We start from the raw sequence: 17,022 nt of genomic DNA, 5'->3' as shown, positions 1-17,022 counted from the left end.
CTAATGACCTTTGTCTCATCTTATTGACTCACAAAGAGTGACTGACACACAGACGGATGACAAATTAAAGGAAAAATCAACACCGTTCCTTCTGTGTATGCAATCCATGCACTCACCTACTTGTCAAGAATGTAGTGACAGATGACTCATCCGAGTATGACGCATCTCTGTACATCATTACCTGTGGTTTCTTTTGAGGGGTTTTATGGGCTACAACCCTACTAAAATTTCTCTTTTTGCACATCATTGTCTTGCAGTGGAATTCTGAGCCACCTGAGGAATGGTTGCTTCTTTTTTTAACTTTACATGCTGTACTAATGCTTTAGCATTGCCTGCAAATGTGCATTGTGTATTACAAACCATATTTATTGATGTCTTTCCCCTGGATCTGAATGCAAATGTAACTGTAATTCATCTCTGTGATTAAATCTTCTGATATCTGCGAACCAAGAATGGCCCATTTTTGCCCTGTTATTAAACAGTTAGGTAGCCATCGAATCCTTTTCAGTCTACTGTTTTTACTTAAGTTTTTAAATGGAATAATGACCTACTTTACTTAGGTCCACTATTTTTTTGGATTTGATCATGCTTGAGTGAGAGGCTTCTCTTTCCTTGGTGTGTCTTTCTCTCTCTTATCATCCACTGAAACTAAATCTCAATTACTGGGCTTGCTTAACATTATACATACTGCAGACCACGATTAAAACAGCAACATTGTTACCCCCCACTACTAGTCAGAAACAAAATGTGGGTATGAGACAGACTGCCAGATGGTAAGATTGTTTCCATTTCACACTCTCTCTCACAAACCAGAAACTATTAATCAAAGTATTGCGACGGCAAAAAACAATTTCATTTGTCTTTGTTTTTTAAAATATGTTGAATTTTGATTGAAAACATCTGCCTTTATTTATTTTCTCTGGTTATTTCTTTTAAACTGTCACTTGCTTGTATTTCACATTGCTCCCCAAAAATCTTGTAAATCTGGTAACTCGTGTCGTGTGTTAGTCAGACAGACATAGTTTGAGGGGACTTTATTAATCACATTAAAAAGATACATTTGTTCCATGGTCATTTTCCCAGAACATTACTCTACAACAGCGGTTCCCAACCCCCAGGCCACAGACCGGACCCCCGAGAGACGTGGCCCGTGAGTCATTTGGTGCCGGGCTGCAAGAGTTGAGGCTCGGGTGTGAAATTCATGGTTTTCAGGGTTTTTAGCATCATTTTTTTTAAAAAAATCATTTTTATCATTAACTCTGTTTCCCTGGGTCTTTTTCCGTGTGTTCTGAATAAATCTTCTTTTTTAGTACTGCTACTGGTTTTATTTTGTTGTATTTATCCGCGACACCTCAAAGGCCTTTCTGTGAAAATATTGTCGAACATAAACCGGTCCGTGGCGCAAAAAAGGTTGGGGACCGCTGCTCTACAAGACACCACACCACCAGCTAGTCAGTTTGTAGTCTACAGTCACATTATGTTGCTAATGACCGTCATCAGTTATCATTCATCATTTTTGTGAGGTCTTTGTGCTAGAAGAGAACATAAAAGGAAAGTTTAAACAGACCTCTATCCTCCTCGTGTCACCCTGCGTCATGTCAATTTACAATTTAGTCTGTATGTACAGCGATACGATGTAGTAATATAAAATTTATTTTGTCTTGATCTGGATCAAATATACAAAACTAAAGGTTTGAGAAACTGCTTACAAAGATGAAAACCACAGTTTGGCATTCAGCAGAAGGCAACAATCATTTTCCTCCGATATCAGTTCCAAGAAACTGGAGTTCTGCATGCAGTGGGTGTGCACCTACAAATAGCCAAAACTAGAAATGATGCACATGCTGCTCATTGCTCAAAATTATTCTTCATGGTTATCTTACACAATTTGTTATGCACTTAAAAAAAAAATCGGTTCCTTAGAAGTCAAGGTAATTACAACTCAAATTAGTTCTAAATTGTTTTGTCATTAATAAACTTCCATACATCAGTAGCAGCAGCTAAATAAAAGCAGATGATGTTTAATTATTTCAGTGTTAGCATTGTTTTCTTTCCCTTTCGGTGTAATTTCTTATGTTTAACCTATTAAGAAACATTTTTCTTTATATTTTTTTTCTGGTGCTCATATTCACAGAAGCCCAGGACAAGATAGCAGGTAGGGGTTCAGTGCGCAGCCCAGGGCCACTTCAACACAACAGATGGCTGTTGCTGAGATCGAATCTGTTACTGTTTGGTTCCAGGGTGTTCTCCTCAAGCACCAAACAGCCCTGCCACCCAGTTCAGATTGTACTTTGTTGGAGGCCATTTTCTAAAGCAGATGGAAGGTGGCTGTAATTTTAGAGGCTTGTATGTTAGAGAGCAAGCTGGTAGTGTCTGCCTCTGCTGTTTGTTCTGATAGTATCCAGCTCATTTCCTTTGTACTCAGCAGTTGTTATTCAGGTCATGTCACCTCAAGTTTATATAGAGAGCCTTTTAACAAAACAGGATAAAACATTGTACAGAGAACAAATAATTTAAGGACTGATAAAAAGGGAAGAAACAGAAATAAGAGACAGGCCTTTTGCTCAAATCTCCTTTCTTCTTTATAATATTCATTTTGACAAAGTAGCAATCATTGCACTTTGTGTCATGCTAAGTCAGGATCAGAGAGTCTACTTGAATGTCTGAAATGTAAAACACTAGTATCTCTGTTACTTTTTGAATTTGACCATTTCCTTTGACCGTAATCGGAGCATCTGTGAATAACAGAACAGAGATTGTATGCTCCTGTATCGTCATAGCATCTTTGTTATTCATACCATAGTTTCACAGCAGCCTAATCCACATGCATATTCAGCATGGCGTGGACAATCGGGGGTTCTGAGCAGACACCATGCTCAGGTCCACAGGGAGGTGTTGCCTGTATCCTCTGTGCTGTGTGTCGACAGCCACTTGATGAGAATGTGAATAGTGCAAAATTATATGGGAACCATAGAGCCCAACTGTAAATAAAAACATTTGATGTTACTTAAATTAGTTTTTTTTTCCCCATATAGAAAATTACATCAATGCTTTACAATATAATACTGCTGAAATCATGTGTCTGTGATGCAGGCTACTGTGCATTTAATCAATGTAATGCTGAATTCCACAACCAACTTACATACAAATATTCTTTAAGTGCCAAACTTTGTCAAATTAGACTAAACAAATGTGAGTAAAATCAGCTCGTTTATAATTATTCTACACAAAAGTAATCTTAAGCTTTGCTTGAGCATTTTACAATCTTACATTCATCTTTATTAACGCTAATTCACTAATCAGTAAGGTACACAAAAAGCAAGAATAGAGGTTTTCAATAACACAACTGCAGTTGCCAAATGGCTTAATTTATTACAGAAGTTTCTTATATTTTCTTTGTCTTTCTAAAATCAGTGTTTAGTTCAATGAACAGTGAACACTTCACTGAATGTGTCTCTGTTAATACGAAACATTGGCTGCAATAAACTGTTTGTTTGCTGGTTACTTTTATATACGGTTAGATCCTTAACTCACATCATAAATCCAACTAGTTTAATTTTAATCCTGGGAATTATAGAAAAGTTTAATGATGCAGAAATGTTTTAAAAACTACAAAGACTAACACTTATTCAGCTGATTCTGAGCCAATTTGTGACACTCAACATAATAAGACCTTTGTACGAAAGGTACATTTTTCCACTGAAGCAGCATTCGGATAACATTCAGGTGTATTGGATCATCAGAGGCTTGCTTGTCAATGTAATCCACTTACAGTCATTGTTTTGTTATAAATATGGATGTGCCCAAACGTTTCTGAGACCATTGGGATAGTGAACGTGGCATCGGAGCTAATTGAAAGTTTCAGAAGTTAAGCTTTTGTAAAATTATTCAGATTGATTAATGTCAAATTATTGCTGGCCTGAAGCTTTTCTCTGATAACCTGAATTCATCAGGCTTTGTTCACTGAGGCAAAGAAAAGCAACTTCATCATCACAGACATAACATTTCTTAAGAAAAGAAAAACCTGCCAGACTAATGGGGTGTCAAGGGGAAACAACGGGAAACACTTGGAATGAGATAATACATGTCAGCATTTTACAGTACAAATGGAAAACCATCCTGAAAAATCCATGTTTGACAACTGCATTGAAGTAACTGCACCCTGACCAAGGAGAAGTAGCAATTCAACCAGTGGCAACTAACCTGACCCCAACCCCAATGGACATTTATGCACTGAATATTTTTTGGAAGACCCCAACCAAATATCACACGAGAGCACATTGTTTGTACTTACCTCCCTCCAAACCTGCTCTCTGTTCCTGTCTCTGGGGTAACACAGCAGTACTGCGACCATGCAAAGCCTCGCGAGGGGAATCCATCTCTGCTGCTTGCAGGTCACATTAATGAGTCAGCTCTCTGCCTTTAGAATCAGCTGCCCCCGGTTCAGCGCTAATCTGAACATCAACAGCGTGACTCTGCCGGCGTGAAGCACTTACAGCTGCCACACGTTTTCAGCAGTGCTGTCACATTTACACTCAGTGGTCAGCTTTTAGTGCCTCGACAGTTATATTATGAATGTCTATATGATAGTATCTATGAATAAGTGATGGTGTATAATATCAGTAGGCCTACATAACACATCAATACCAACTGTGTCTGTTAGCACCCTCTACTGCACTCTAATGCTGTCAGACTATTAGTATTTTCTCCTTTCTTTATATAGTGCTGTTTGGTTTCCTGTTTAAATTGTTTTAAATGTAATGAATTTATGCCAATGAATTTAAGACAGATTGAAAACCAGCTGTAGACACATGTTCTGGCCAGATGCTGGAAAAGAATAATTAATTAGCCTTGCAATTATGTGGATATTAACCATTGTTCTCTTCTTCCTTCAGTAATTCCAGCACATTCACTGAGGAGCTCCAATGACTTTTTAGTATTTATCTGATCAGTATGACATAATTATCTGTGTGGATAAGAGAGGAGAATGAAAGACAGCATTTGATGAGTTTGTAAAAAAATGTGTCCATGCTTGTGTTACTTTACTGATACTAGTTAGCCTACTAGCTATTATTGTACAAGGTTATCAAAGAGAAGTGGATAGATTGATCAATGATCACTCCCATTGAGGGATTGGACTATAGAAAATGAATATTAATTCAAATGAATTAAATTATTCCACAGAACCCAGTTGTGTAAGAACAAATTCTGATAACTGAAAACGTTATTAAGCAAGTTTGAGTAAAAATAATTTTTACAATTTTACAGTTCTTCCAGTGATGGATGATTAGCACAGCTGTTTCTCATGATTAATGCTAAACTGCTACAGTTTAGAAGTTATTATTATTATTTCATTTTATTAGTGGTTATTGGACAATTTAAGTACCATCTTATTATTACCACATTATGGAGTAAATTAGACCTAACCATGTGTCAAGTATATGTATTTTTTTGGCTGTACAATGTGGATCAGAACAGTAGGAACCTAGTGTGACAACATGTAGATATGACAAAGTGAACACATCTATTTAACCAGTTTGCATTAATATCTGAAATTTCCTATTTCCTCTTTGATTTTCCTTGCCTCAGTCTGTATTACCATCAGAATTATACATATTCTGTCTGTAATATAAACGCTCATTTGCTGTAAAAATATCACACAACAGTGTCACTCATGTTCTCATTGCCTACTGCTCCCATCTGGCAGCCTTACAAGCAAAAAGAAAAAAAAAAAAGCTGGCAACCCAGTTAGCCATCAATAAAGTCATGCACAGTAGGGTACCAGCAGTGCTGGTTGCATTTGGCAGATCTGAATCCTCCCCGCCCCAAAAATCAGGTGGTGCACCCTGGAGCACAGGCCTCAGATAAACAGAATGTCTTAGATGCTGCTTCATAATTGTACACCAGATGCACAAGACCCACAAGATATACTGAAACTCAGGTTTTGCCAAAAAACAATTGCAGGAATGTTATTTTCCTGCTGTTGTCATAAAATACAAGCTGCTATGTGATCACACAACTCTTGGGCTTAGGCTGCATGACTGTCTTGTGCTTCAGTGTTAATGGATTTGTGTTTTTTAACACAACTCCATGTGTCTGAACTGTATATGGACGTAGGTCAAGCCAGTTGTCATATTTTCACCAGTTCTTTAGCTTAAATGTCAAATTTCAAATCTGTGACATTAACCAAGGTTCCCACGAGCTTCCAATCTTATTTTCTTTACTCCAACACAAAGCAATAAAACCTCTGCCATGTCCTCTTCTTCATCTCCTCATTTCCCCCAGCTCAATTGAAACCCTAACAAACAAATCATTTATAAATGCTGGTTTTTTTGTTTTTTTTTCCTGAAGCTAATTTAAAGCCACCAGCTTCTCCTTTTATCCCACCACATAGACATCCCCTGGGACTGTGATAGTATTAGCAGAAGTAAAGTCATCTGCTGTGTTTATTTGCTGTGTCCCCCTCACACTTCCCCTCACAGAGATTAAGGTTCAGAAGCTGCCTCCTGGCAATTAAATCTATCAGAGGGCAGCAGAGAGCGCTCTGTCAGAACTGTTCCAATAATTGCAGTTTAAATGAATATGGATTCAGAAAACTTTTGACAATACACAGCCTGTTAATTTGCAACTTGGGACTATAAAAAAAGAGTTTTCTTCTGTCATGTGTCCTGGTTTGTTTTTCTTTTCTTCTACGATGAACCGGAATGTCTCATTTACAATTCTCTTTCTCACTGTTTACAGACATATAGAGAACTGGACAGGATTGCAGACTCTGAGAGACGTCGATATGGAGCTCTACACTGGACTACAGAAGCTGTGAGTGTTGATGCTGTTATCTGTGGTGGTGGTTGTGACAGTGGGGTGAGAGACACTTCAATGTATTTTAGTCCTGCTGTGTTGCAGATCTGGAAAAGCACAGCAGAAACTGTACCACTGTTAATCCCTGTTTTCCATCAGGTTGCCCGCCTGCTACTGCAGAGAGGCCATGGTTTCCTCCTAGCGATCAGTGCAGTAATTCACCTCAGATCCCAAGTTGCAGCATCTGGATTAAATGTCACATACTTCTTTGGGGGCAGAGTGTTAGAGAGAAGCATGAGTGAGAGGCATCTTCCTGATCCTAACACTAGCAGATGTTTAAACAAGCTTTTAATTCTTGACAGTCACACGCTGGTGGAACATCCCCTTCGCTTTGCTTAGCCACTGATCAAATAATGCTAAAAAGCAGCGGGGAAAATTGAATTAGGAGTCCCTGCTGTAGCATTGTGGGATTTTTTTTTATTCTCATCTCTTCACATATTAAAGCAATGTTACGCTCTTTTCCTGCTTTGCAACCATGCACTATGAGGCCACATCCTTTAATTTCTCTCACCTCTTCCACTCCCCAGCCTCCTATTCCTCTTCATTTTTTCCCCACTCTACAGAGAACCGCATTCTCCTTTGCCCTCCAAAGTCAGAGCTGGCCTCTCCCCTGATCCCCTTGATCCCTCATCAGGGAGGCCAAGTGCAATATCTCCACGGCTAAATTAGCATTTTTCTCATTACCACTGCTTCTCTCCTGCTGCCTTGTCTAGGGACACTGGCTCCTCCCCACCTGGAGTTGAGTCTTCACAGGGAAAGCTGTCGCGATGCTGCCTTAAGGGGCTGTTAACGGTGTCCGGGATAAGAAGGGAAAAAGTCACTATGGCATATCTTCCATCATCTTATTTTGCATGTGACCTCATCATCACCATCTTTATTTGAATAAAATGAAAAAAAAAATCTTCTCTGTCTAAAGCACAGGAGCTGCTTGTATTCCTCAGCACAGTTATATTCAATATATATACATTTATATTCTTCCGTTTACTTACCTATAAAATAAACTAAAAGTAGACTACAGAGTAGAATAAAGTAACTGAAGTGAGTTTTGTTGTAGCGCAGTGCACACACTGTAGTTTCATGTAATTGACTGGATTCATTTACTTCATAAAGCTTCTGACATTCAATATTCAATCATTTTCTGAAACAGCAGGAACTGTAGCTTTTAGCAAGTACTTCTCATATATGGAGCTAATTTCCTGCCAAAACAAACAAAACATTTTATAGATGCATGACGATTCACTAACAAACCCAAAGTGGTCTTCAAAATGAAAGCAGCATTAACAAATGAGTGCTATTCATTTTGCACATACTGTACAAAATGTCCCTATCGAACCAATGCACACCACATTTCAAAGAAACCACGCTTCAGAAACAAGCTTATCTTACAGGTACAACAAATATCATACAAAGAAAAAAAAGTATTGTGGATTTTAGCGTAATCTTTCTGCTGTTTTATGTTGAGGATTTGTTCTAAACAATTCACTCTCCACAGCAGCAGTTATGCTTATAATTATTCCTAAATGTTGTGAGGGCAGAATATTATCCAAATAATGTAATTTTACATTTAGTGCAGTTGAGTGGGTCAACGTTTTGAAAGGCTGACATCAAAATACTCTATAGAAGCCTTCTGCGCACTTTTCATTTTGTTAACCAGCCTCATGAGCTCATCACCTGCGTTATTTTTCTGCCCACATATGCAAATCCGTTGTTGGCTGCTTTTTAATCTGCAGTCCACCTCACCTCAGACTATCTCAGTTGAGCTCCTATGCTTCATGGTGGGAAGGACTTGATGGTTTTGACCTAAAAGTCTTAAATTTGGACTCATCAGACCAAAGCAAAGATTTCAGCTGGACTTTTTAATCTTTTTCTTGGTCCCACCTGACTAGTGATTTCTTCACAGCAGTTTGAACACGATGTGATGAATAGCTTATTTAGGCAGTCTCTTTCCAATAGATGATCTGTTTCCTACCGGAAGCACTAATGGAATTTATTGATTATAAGGCGGCAACCTGTCCAGGGTGTAGCCCACTCCTCACCCCATGAAAGCTAAACTGTTGCCCCTCCCTGTGGATAAGCAGTTAAGAAAATGAATGGATGAATCCACTGATCCTGCCATAGGTTTTAAGGTTGTCCTTTAAGACACTATATTGACATTACATAATAATAATCTGTTTGCTTTCACTAAGTTCAGTCGTTGGATGTAGTATGGATTACTTCAGTGTCTGAATGCAGTTATTGGCTGTATGCCGACACATTGTCAGTACACCATAAACTGAAGAAACTTCACCATTTAACTTTTAACAAGACTCGATTTATATTGAAAATCATTTCAGGTGATGACTTGATGATGCTGCTTAAGATGCTGTCAATAGTATTCCACCTTGGAAGAATCTGAAAAATAAACTATGCTTTACTTTGTTTGCACTTTTTCATTATATAGCTACCATAGTGTTAGCCTCAGTATAATCCAGATTATTCTGCAAGGTAGCAAATAGGATAAAAACAGAACCGGTGTAGTGTTTACTGCATTTACCAGACTCTGCAAATGCAGTTGTTACTTTGCATCTTCCACAGGCATCTACACCTTACAGTAGATTTCTCACTGCCTCATAAATGTCACAAAGGTAGCAGTGCTGACAGTTGCATGTTCAAGCTAGGTTTAAAGCACCCATAATTTATACACTTTATGGAAAAAAGCATGCCTTTTAATTTTTTAATTCAGGTGACTTCAGTCCCATTGCCACAAGTATACAAAATCCAGCACTTAGCTATGCAGTCTGCCTAAGGCTTTGTGAAAGAATGGGTCATTCTAAAGAGCTTAATGAATTCAAGCGTAGTACTGTAATGCCATCATTGCACCAAGTCTGTTTGTGAAATGTCTTCCCCTATTCCACAATAAGTTGTAAGTGGTAATTTTGTGAAGTGGATGCATTTAGGAAACACCTAACTAAGCCACAAAGCCACATAAAGTTACACAACGGGGTTGGTATTTACTTTTTCACACTATTCACTTCAGTAACTAACGCTGTACTTACAGACCTCCTCTGGCATAAACATCAGCAAAAAATGTGTGTGCTGAGAACTTCATGGCATCCCATATGGAAAAGAAATAGTAAAAACTTAAGACTTTCATAAGATGTGGCCTACTTCATATAGTGAATCATATAAGGCTTATATGATTTACTCATGAAAATGGCCACTTTCTCATTACTTTCATATATTGTTTTAGTAAGTATCCAAGACATACTAGTTTTATTTATATAATTTTTCAAGGGATCGTATATCTGTTTTCACTCTTTTCATACAAGTTTCACACAAGACAGATACAAACTTTGTAAGATTTATGTATATCTTTTCCATATGGGATAGGTTTCTTTGGTTGAGCAGCTTCTGCTGGTGTAATGTGGAGGTGGTCCAGTACTCTTGCCCATATAGGGTAAATGTTTTGGTCAACTCTTACTCCCTTTCATTTGGTTTGGTTTTATAAAATTAAGTGATAAAATAAAAATGATAATAAATGAAACAAAAATGATCCTGGGACATTATTCTTCATGTAATGAAATGTTTTAGTGTGCTGAAAGCTGAAAACTTCAAATCTAGCAAACATTAAGGTGACACACATGCTTTTTATACACATTAGTTTGGAGTTTTTCTTCCCATCCACATTCACTACTCAAAGGCATAGAATAAAGCACTGAACAGGCGAATGTGGCCCGTAGTAAAAAGTGCTCTGAGTGCTCAGCGAGAGTAGAGAAGTGCTATACAAGTGCCAGTCCATTTACTATATCTTTGGTGAAAGATTTGCTGGAAAATTGTGGATTTTTTCCCATTAAAAATATGTGAAATTTTTTGTATTCCATAATTTTAGATCGTACTATCTCAAAATTATTTTCTTCATACTTTGAGCCACAAATCACTACTTGAGTGACACTCGTGCAAACCCAGCTTTCCAGTTGTATTCCTGTGTATGCAGGTTAATGGAGATATTATTAAATTAATGTTAAATTTATTTTTAATTACATGTTGAAAATCTGCTTTTTCTGCCTTTTGATAGTGACACCCCAAAATTTACTTTGAACTTACCTTTGAATCTAACTTTATCTCATTTACAGATTTCCATTCTGCAAAAAATATGTAAATCAGTTTTAGATAATATCTTGTTTGCATATTTAAACATAAATACATTCAGAAAAAAATCTAATACAAAACATCATATTCACCTAAGCAATCGACTGGGGAAGTTTCCTGGTGATATCCATTAGGTAAATGTTTACCCCATTCACCTGTAATGTCTCCATTTAAATCACTGCTGTTTAAGGAGATAATTGTGTTGAGTATAAATGCCTTTGCTCCAGTCATTACTGCTGGGAGGACAAAAGCAAAAGCAGTACAGTCATCTGTGTATATGGTTGTGCTAATTTAATGGATATGAAATAGAAGTCGAAATATTGCTGTTCATTTTTTGTAAGGAATTCCCCTAAACTCTTTGAAGGACCCTTTGAGGTCCCAGAGCCCCTCCTTGGGAACTTGTGGGCAATGAATCACCGCATCCTCGCCAAACACCACAGAGGCATGATCAAGCTTGTAGAAGGTAATTGGCGCCAACAGCTGGGTGTAATCAGCACACAGCGTTATGAGGCGCTCACTGAAGATGTCAATGACGTCTTTGGAAAGAGACATCTGTGATTACAAGATTAGAAGTCATTACCATTGTAGCCCAGAACAGTGGTTTCCAAACTGGGACGCTGGGAATTCGTGAGTCGTCGTGAAGAATCCACTGGGTCCGCAGCAAAATGAGTATTAGTTTAATTTGACTGTTAACACAAGGAGGGAATGCATGTTCTAACCAGAGGTTTCAGTCATTTCAAAGTAAAGACACACAAGTTCACAAATCTTTCATCAAATGGTGCATCAAAGTGAATTTTCATTTGGCTGTCAGCTCCGCGGGGTGTGCCAGAATACAGATAAATGTTTAAATATGAAAAACTGGAAAAGCTAGAACCCTTCTTGTTACAGTGCACTGCTGTGGTACAAAACATGCAAAATGACTTGAAATGGACTGCATGTAGTTGCATGTGAGTGTACTAGGAAAAAACAAATGTCTTTTTTTGCAGGTTTCCACACAGTTTGATCTGTATTTGATCTCTTTTCATTTCAGAACTATCATGAATTGTAACCTGAAGTCTATCCAGCCTCGAGCGTTTGCTCAGAACCCGCACCTAAGCACCATGTGAGTAAACACTCCATCTTTGAGACCATGTTTCCCGTGCCATGAAAAGATTTATTATGTTATGTGACGTTTGACAGCTTGTAGTAGGCTGTATGGCTGTAGATGACTTAGTGTTGAACAGCAGATGATGCAGTTGATAGAGGCTGGCTTCAGGAAAATTGTGGCATTGCCATTACTGTCGCAACTGCTGCACATCTTAAATGAGACATCCATTATTTGCTTTGGATAATTGGATTCCTATCTGCCCCGGTTTCTTTGTGCTTCGGTAGAGCAGCATGCCGAAGACGCAGTTCCATTTAGTCTGCGCTCGCCAAATGGACAATTTGTCCAGGAGGCCGAGCATCAGAGAGCTGGGCGAAGAGCAAAGTAATTTCTTTAACAAAGGCTGATGTGTCACCATATGACAGCCTGTTATTCCCCAATTTTCCAGGAGTAAACACGTTGAGGAACTCACTCACAGTATTTTACCTGAACACGCTGCCATTTGCAATTTCCAGTCGTCGACTGATAGGCAGCTTGGTCTCTTTTCTACTGCAGATGACTGCTGTTAGGCTTAAATCTGTGTGTGTGTGAGTGAGTGAGAGAGAGAGAGAGAGAGAGAGAGAGAGAGACAGCAAGTAGCAGTTCATAATATGGAAACTAAAAATGCGGCATTTTTCATTTGAGAACTTAATCATGCCTGTTACTGAGGCGGAAAATACTGGTTGGACTATGCTGTCATACAAGCTGACTTTTTGGCATCTGAGTATGTGTGTGAGTTCCTGGGTGCACACGCTTTTGTCTTTTTAGTGTGTAGACTGCTTTAAAAAATGTTGACATTACTGGTCTCTTTATCTAGTTAGGTGTTTGGTTGAGCTAATCGAGCCCATCAACATTTAATGAAAGTTATTTAAATCCTGCCTTCACTTTAATTTTCTTTCGAGAAGATGGATTTGCTTACACAAGACCGAAAACAAATAAATGATTGTAACCTTCTCACCTCTTCCTCCACTTCTCTTGCTAAAAATAATTGCTGTGCAGTGGTACAGGACGAAAAAAAGATAGAAGAGGTGTAGAACACATAAGAGAAGAACAGGTGAATGAATATTCATGCTTCTTTCCCTTTTATTCTCACTTATGGTGTAATATAAATAAATGAGTGTGAGGTTCAGACCCACAGTGATAATTAAGATGCAAACAATTTGAGCTAAAATCAAAATCTCACCAGAGATGTGTTAATTAATGTCTTGAAAAAGCCTGTCCCAAATATATTCTGAAATTCTATTACATTTCCAATCCAACAATCTATAAAATGTTGTTTGACAAGTTTAAAAAAAAAAAAAAAAAAAAAAAAAAAAAAAAAAGCAAGTGTTGATCATGTTATTTTAACCTCCGGTACATTCCTACTCTTCCTACATTGAGGCATTTGGATTGCAACCACTGAACACCCCCACTTCAGGCAGTCCATGACAGGCCTCTATTGTGCTCTTGTTAATGCAGGTGGACAGTTGCTAGGTGACTCTGAGGATGATGATGTCAAAGAAGATTAATTATTATGCCTGTGCTTAGCCTCAGAAGACCGACCTCATTGATGTCTGTGTCAGACAGGTCTGCTCAAAGCCCAAGCCATCAGACACTCAACTGGTTGCTGCTTTGTGAGGAGAATTGAAGCTATTGTCTTCATCACATGTTCAGGCCAAAACAGGCTCAATTAGTCACAGCGAAGATATTAATCCCGTGCGCTATAAACGTGATGACTGTAATTAAAACCCACCCTAGTTATGTTCTCTTTTCAATCAGTATTCTTCTGCTCTGTTTTTGAAGACGTGTAGTGTGCATTATTTTGCATGTATTACAGTATGTCTTGGTGAAAACTAGCACATCAATACAAAGAGGTGGGATCGTGTTAACTTTTTTTACCAAATCCAAACAAGATACAAGACAGAAGTGACATGGGTTGCATTGGTTTAGCACCTTTGCTTCACAGCAAGATGGTTCTTGGTTCAAACCCACTGGCTGGCTAGGGCTAGGGAGTTTCTATGTTCTCTCCTTGTGCCTGTGTGGGTTCTCTCTCTTCCCGTAGTCCTAAGCAGTGTTGGTCAAGTTACTTGAAAAAAGTAATCAGTTACTAATTACTGATTACTTCCCCCAAAAAGTAATCCCGTTACTTTACTGATTACTTATTTTCAAAAGTAATTAGTTACTTAGTTACTTAGTTACTTTTTAAAAACACAATTTACAACCTGAATAGGTGATAAAGCGATAGATCTTTCAGCCCAATTCTACTTTTTCTGCATAATCCATCATACAAAATGTAATCAAATGGAAAAGTCTCTTTTTAAAACTTGTTTTATTAGTTTTAATCTTTTAACTTTATGCATCAAGCAAAAACTAAATTATATGCAACATTCTCTGACTGGAAGAAATTTGTTTAACATTTAAACCTATTTTCTGCACATTCCAGCACATAAAATAAAATATTTTTTTGTGTTTGCACTCACTCTTTCAAATAGATGCAAGTAAAACACAGCAGAAAATAAATAAAGTCAAAGACTAGTTGCTCTATTTTCACCTGTAAAGCAGGAGTGGGGTAGGCGGAGGTTTGCCCTGGTGCAGGTGTGCCACAGCGGTCAGTTGAAGACTCCGCGAGTTTTTCTGTGAATTTCCCATTACAGTCGTAGCGCATTCGATGCTTGCTTGGAAGTTTAGGGGGGTTTTTTCGCTGTAAAAAGAAGTTTTCTTCCCACGCACAACGGACACTAATGTTTTTGTCACTTTTTATGGAATCAAACTCAAAGTAAGGTCAGTACTTCCACGCTTTAAACGCTGCATGCTCATACTCTCTCCCGCACTTGATATATTATCCATTGTTGATCTGCACACAGCTGTTGTCACGAACGTCGCACTCGCTTACGTCACTGTCATGAGACATTCTCGCAAAAAACTCAGTTCTAGTAACGCAGTAACGCAGCGTTCCTACGGGAAAGTAACGGTAATCTAATTACCGTTTTTGCAATGGTAATCTCTTACATTACTCGTTACTTGAAAAAAGTAATCGGATTACAGTAACGCGTAACGTGTTACTGCCCATCTCTGGTCCTAAGACATGCATGTTAGGTTAAGTGAGCATGAATGTGAGCGTGAATGATGCTTCTTGGTCTAAGTCCTGTGAAACCGGCGACATGTCCAGAGCATACCTTACCTATCGCCTAATGACAGCTGAGATAAGCTCCAGCTTGTACAATTCAGTTGATCATGAATTGTAAAAGTGCTTCACAAAACAGATTGGAAAAAACAGAAATAGAAGGAATTGATAGCACAGTGGATATATCTGCTGAAGTGGATCCTCCAAACATTCCCATGTCTAGCGAAGTTATAAACTAGCCTATTATGTGCATTTATAACAGATTGGCGCATCAAACACCTTTCACATTTGCTTTAACTTAGTAAGGTCTGATACCTGTGGCTGTAAAAAGAAGTCTATATGTATAATAAATCATCTTAGGTCAAAAATCAAGGGAGTACTAAGTAAACACATTTTCTGATGAGTTTTTGTGTCAAATTCTAATTTAATGGTTTATTTAATAAACATGTCTTGTTTTTAACAAATGGTTACATCTAGATTAAAATCGGCAATAAAGCAGGGTACTTTAGGACATGGCTACTTTGTGGTTGACAAGACACTGCTGTATGAGCGTGCAGTGTCCTATATGAAGTGAAAAATGCTGCTGAAAACACCCCACAGCAACAGCAATCTTTATAACAGCTAGTAAAAGTATAATACAGCTTTAAACCATGCTTGTCTGAACTGTGTCCGCCTCTTTCAGTAGATATGAATTTAGCTATATTTAAAATCCTTTCCTGTGGCATTGTTTATTTTCCTAACAGCACTTGTCAAAGCATCAGTGTTGTCATCGTGAGGTGACCTCTGTGAGCCCTCTATATTTTATGTGAGCCCAAAATAAACCTAATTACAATATACCATAGCCTGTGAGAGTGCTTTATTCTCATCAGTGGGATACTGCAATTCATAGCAGAGGTCCAAGAGATTTTATCCATGAGCAACCGATACATTCAGTAGCCCTGCAGATTGCTGATGTGTCCTTGGGCAACACATGCAGTCCTTAATTTCTGCTAAGACGACTAAGACGAGCGCTTCAGCTGAACGACATGTAGGTAAATATAAACCGTGCAAGACTCCAGAATGCGATTAACTCTCCAGCATTAAATATGTGTAACATGAATAAATATTTGTGCAGCACTTTGAATTAATGTGCTTGCAAGACATAAACATGAAATCAACAAACTGTCATAACATTTACATTTTAAACATCAAGCTGATGCTGGAAAAATTTACAATTAGTGGCACAATTTAAACAAAAAAAAAAGATTTCCAATTGAACATTGCATAAGTAAACTAAATGTGACCCAAAAATTATACAGCATGGCGGGGTGGTGATGAGACAAAATATTTAATCAATGTATTATTGACACTTACAGTGCTTAACAAATTTAACCGCCTGCCATAAAAGCAATACAGAAGAAAAGTATAGAAATAAAATATAGGAAAACTATAGAAAAAATAGAAATCTATAAAAACTAAGTGATATTATTTATTAGGAAAATAGCAATCTGTATTCACACATGTGAGTCAGAAATTATTCAAGCATAACAGTCAAAAACTAAAACATGTTTTTTCTGTTCATCACTGTAAATAAATAACTAATTTGGCATCTTAATCAAAACATGATAATGTGCTTTACTTTTTTTTTTCTTTTTAAAAAACACTAAATTTGAAAAATTAATAGATAACAATTAGTGGATAACAATAATGAGTATATATCACAATATATCATATCATATCATATTATCATTTTGATTAAGGTGCTTGGGCATATGGTGGGTTAACCATTGCAGAAACATAAAAAAATGATTTTAGTAATTACCAGTACTGT

The 17,022-nt window shown here is 37.7% G+C and overlaps 1 protein-coding gene across 4 annotated transcripts in view; it reads left to right on the top strand.

The window, feature by feature from the left end:
* The window catches only part of ntrk3b (neurotrophic tyrosine kinase, receptor, type 3b), a 210,592-nt gene that overhangs the window by 33,438 nt on the left and 160,132 nt on the right, over positions 1 to 17,022 (top strand). For all 4 annotated transcript variants that reach the window (XM_003437694.5, XM_019360768.2, XM_013265484.3 and 1 more), the window contains 2 exons: positions 6,742 to 6,816; positions 12,017 to 12,088. In XM_003437694.5, the coding sequence (XP_003437742.1) occupies positions 6,742 to 6,816; positions 12,017 to 12,088 (147 nt within the window). The remainder of the gene's footprint in view (positions 1 to 6,741; positions 6,817 to 12,016; positions 12,089 to 17,022) is intronic.

This window comes from Oreochromis niloticus, linkage group LG1 (assembly GCF_001858045.2).
Source record: "Oreochromis niloticus isolate F11D_XX linkage group LG1, O_niloticus_UMD_NMBU, whole genome shotgun sequence".
Classification (NCBI taxonomy): domain Eukaryota; kingdom Metazoa; phylum Chordata; class Actinopteri; order Cichliformes; family Cichlidae; genus Oreochromis; species Oreochromis niloticus.
The sequence above is the reverse complement of the archived record's forward strand: the minus strand, read 5'-3'. Positions and strand labels throughout refer to the sequence as shown.